At 34.5% G+C, this 2819-nt stretch overlaps 1 protein-coding gene across 1 annotated transcript in view; it reads left to right on the top strand.

The window, feature by feature from the left end:
• Positions 1–5: 5 nt before the first annotated feature.
• LOC109377567 (serine/threonine-protein kinase Nek4-like) overlaps positions 6–2819 on the top strand; it is a gene marked incomplete at its 5' end in the record, with an annotated part of 15366 nt that continues 12552 nt past the window's right edge. Inside the window, 3 exon segments of the mRNA XM_019633951.1 lie at positions 6–31; positions 1193–1282; positions 1284–1317. Coding sequence (XP_019489496.1) covers positions 6–31; positions 1193–1282; positions 1284–1317 — 150 coding nt within the window.

The following is a 2819-nucleotide window of genomic DNA, read 5'->3' as shown; positions in this document are numbered from 1 at the left end:
AAATCTCCTTGTTTTTGGAGGCCACAAAGGCGTAAGATACTTCCCTTGCAAATAGCTGGGCTATATAGATGGAATAAAAGAGGGTGGCTTCTATAATTTTACTGTACAAGAATTTATGGTGGGTTTCTTTTAAACATGAAATTAAATTGCATGATTAGAACATGTGTTAAGATTTGTTTAATTGCTAAAATCAGAAATCTAGAGAACCATTTAGAGAACCACTTTACCGTTTCTCAGAGGGTTCTAAGACATATTGAATATGTCTTTAGAAAGACATGTTTTAGAAACCATATTAAAATGAGAGATTATCTAAGAAACCTATTACATTATTTACTATGTGAGATAATAGTCACATCCAAAATACTGCTGAAATTTCTGAGAGCTTCTTAAAGTTCTGTCTTCACTCATAACTTCTCAAGAGAAAATGGATTCTTTTCTTGTACTTGTACTTCCTGCCTTCACTGAGGACCCTATTCCAGGATCTACGACTTAGGGCTGGACAGGACCTTCACGACCTTTGCCTTGTGACATGTTAAATTTGGGAGGCAATGCTAGAAAGGCCCCTGGGAATAATGAAAGACCGTCTTTTTGTTTATTTGTCTATATTTTTTCACCAAGCAGACCTTAGGGATTCCATCTGCAGTGCTGGCCTTCATGCTTCCCTTAAATTTTCCAAAGGTTTACCCCAGTTGTAGAAACACTAAAACAGTTGGGGATATTATTTCTGTATACGCTTATTGTGCAAGTCAAGGCTGAATACACCAATTGTTTTTACTCTCAAATGTGGCAAAGCAGTTGTGGTAATATTTGTTAGTACAGAGAACCCAACATCAGTACCTTACTGTTGACTCAACTCCAGACTTTATTTGGCTTTTCCTAGTTTTTTCACTAATACACTTTTTCTGTTCTAGGATCCAATCTGGAAGATTATATTACATAGTCCTCATTTCTCCACAGTGAACTTGGTTCTGTGACAGCTTTCATTTTCCTTATTTTTCATGACCTTGATTGTTTTTGAATAGTATTGGTCAAGTGTTTTGTGGAATACCCCTGGTTTTTAGAAGACTGTTCTCCACAAATTGAGCAGTTTTATAAGGGACTGTGATACATACACACATTTCCTCATGTGCATAAAAACCTTTCATCTTCACTATATTGACAATAACTTTTTCTTCTTTTCTTCCTCATAAAGGAAAACCTCCAAAAATAATATTGAAAATGGTGACCATAAATCTAAGCATGTTGCTTCCACGTTTTCTGGAAAGACTGAATCAAATCATAAACCACACTTCTCAAGGCTCCAAGACATATGTAATGGTATGTTTCTTTGTAAAGGGTACGTGTTTTAGAAACTATTAAAATGATAGGTTATCTAAGCAAGTTATTTTATGTGAAATGCTTAGTTAGGCTTTACTGGAGAGTCTGTTGTGTCATTAATTGTGTATTATAAAGAAGGAATACAGGTGAAGTTGATTCATTTAGCCCACTTTATCCAAACTGTCCAAGAAGTCAGTGCTATAATAACTTTATTCTAACTATTTTTTTTATTGAGGTGAAATTTATATAACACAAAGTTAATCATTTTAAAGTGAATAATTAATTGCATTTAGTATATTCACATTGATGTGCAACCATCACCTCTATCTAGTTCCAAAACATTTTTACGTCACCCCAAAAAGAAAACCCATACCCATTAAATAATCATCCTCATTCCCATCCAGCCCCTGGGAATCATCGATGTGTTTTCTGTCTCCATGGATTTCCCTATTCTAAATATTTCATATAAATGGAATCAAACAATATGTGACCTTTTATGTCTTGGCTTCGTTCAATTACCATGTTTTTGAGGTTCATCCACATAGGATATATCAATACTTCATTTATTTTTATGTATGAATAATACTTCATTTAGTTTTATATATGAATAATATTTATAATTTGTTTATGCATTAATGCATTTGTGGACATTGGCTTATTTTCACCTTTTGGCTATTGTTATGAGCGTATGTGTACACGTGTTTGAGTACCTGTTTTCAATTCTTTTGGGTATATACCTAGGAGTGGAATTGATGGGTCCTATGGTAATTCTATCTTTAACTTTGTGAGGAACCACCACACTGTTTTCCATAGGAGTTAGAGTATTTTACATTACTATAAACAATCCACGAGAGTTCCAATTTCCACAACCTTGCCAACTCTTGTCATTTCTGTTTTTCTGATTATAGCCATCCTAGTGGATGTGAAGTGGTATCTCATTGTAGTTTTTATTTGCATTTCCCTAATGACTAATGACAGAGCATCTTTCACAAGCTTATTGACCATTTGTATGCCTTCTTTGGAGAAATGTCTACTAAGCCTTTGCCAATTAAAAAAAAATTTTTTGTGTGTCATTGAGTTCTAAGAGTTCTTTCTATATTTTGAATATTAGACATTTATGATTTACAAACATTTCCTCTCATTCTGTAGGTTATCTTTTCATTTTCTTTCTAATGTCCCTTTATGCAGAAAAGTTTTTGGTGTTGATGAAGCTCACTTTATGTCTTCTTTTTCTTTTGTTGCTTGTGCTTTTGGTGCCACATCTGAGTTTTGCTTGTCAAACCAAGGTCATGAAGATGTATGCCTGTGTTTTCTTCTAAGAGTTTTAAATTTGAGCTCTTAGATTTAAGTTGTCGGTCCACTTTTTTTTTAAGATTGTTTTTTTAATTGGGGAATTGGGGGGAAGGGAACAGCGATGGGGAATTGGGGGAAGGGGAACAGACAAGTTGCTGTTGTTTTGTTCTTCAGTCTAGTTGTGGAGGACGTTGCTTCACTGGCCCAAG

Source organism: Hipposideros armiger, unplaced genomic scaffold, assembly GCF_001890085.2.
Source record: "Hipposideros armiger isolate ML-2016 unplaced genomic scaffold, ASM189008v1 scaffold_1453, whole genome shotgun sequence".
Taxonomy (NCBI): domain Eukaryota; kingdom Metazoa; phylum Chordata; class Mammalia; order Chiroptera; family Hipposideridae; genus Hipposideros; species Hipposideros armiger.
Note: the sequence above shows the minus strand (reverse complement) of the source record. Positions and strands in the feature narration are given on the sequence as shown.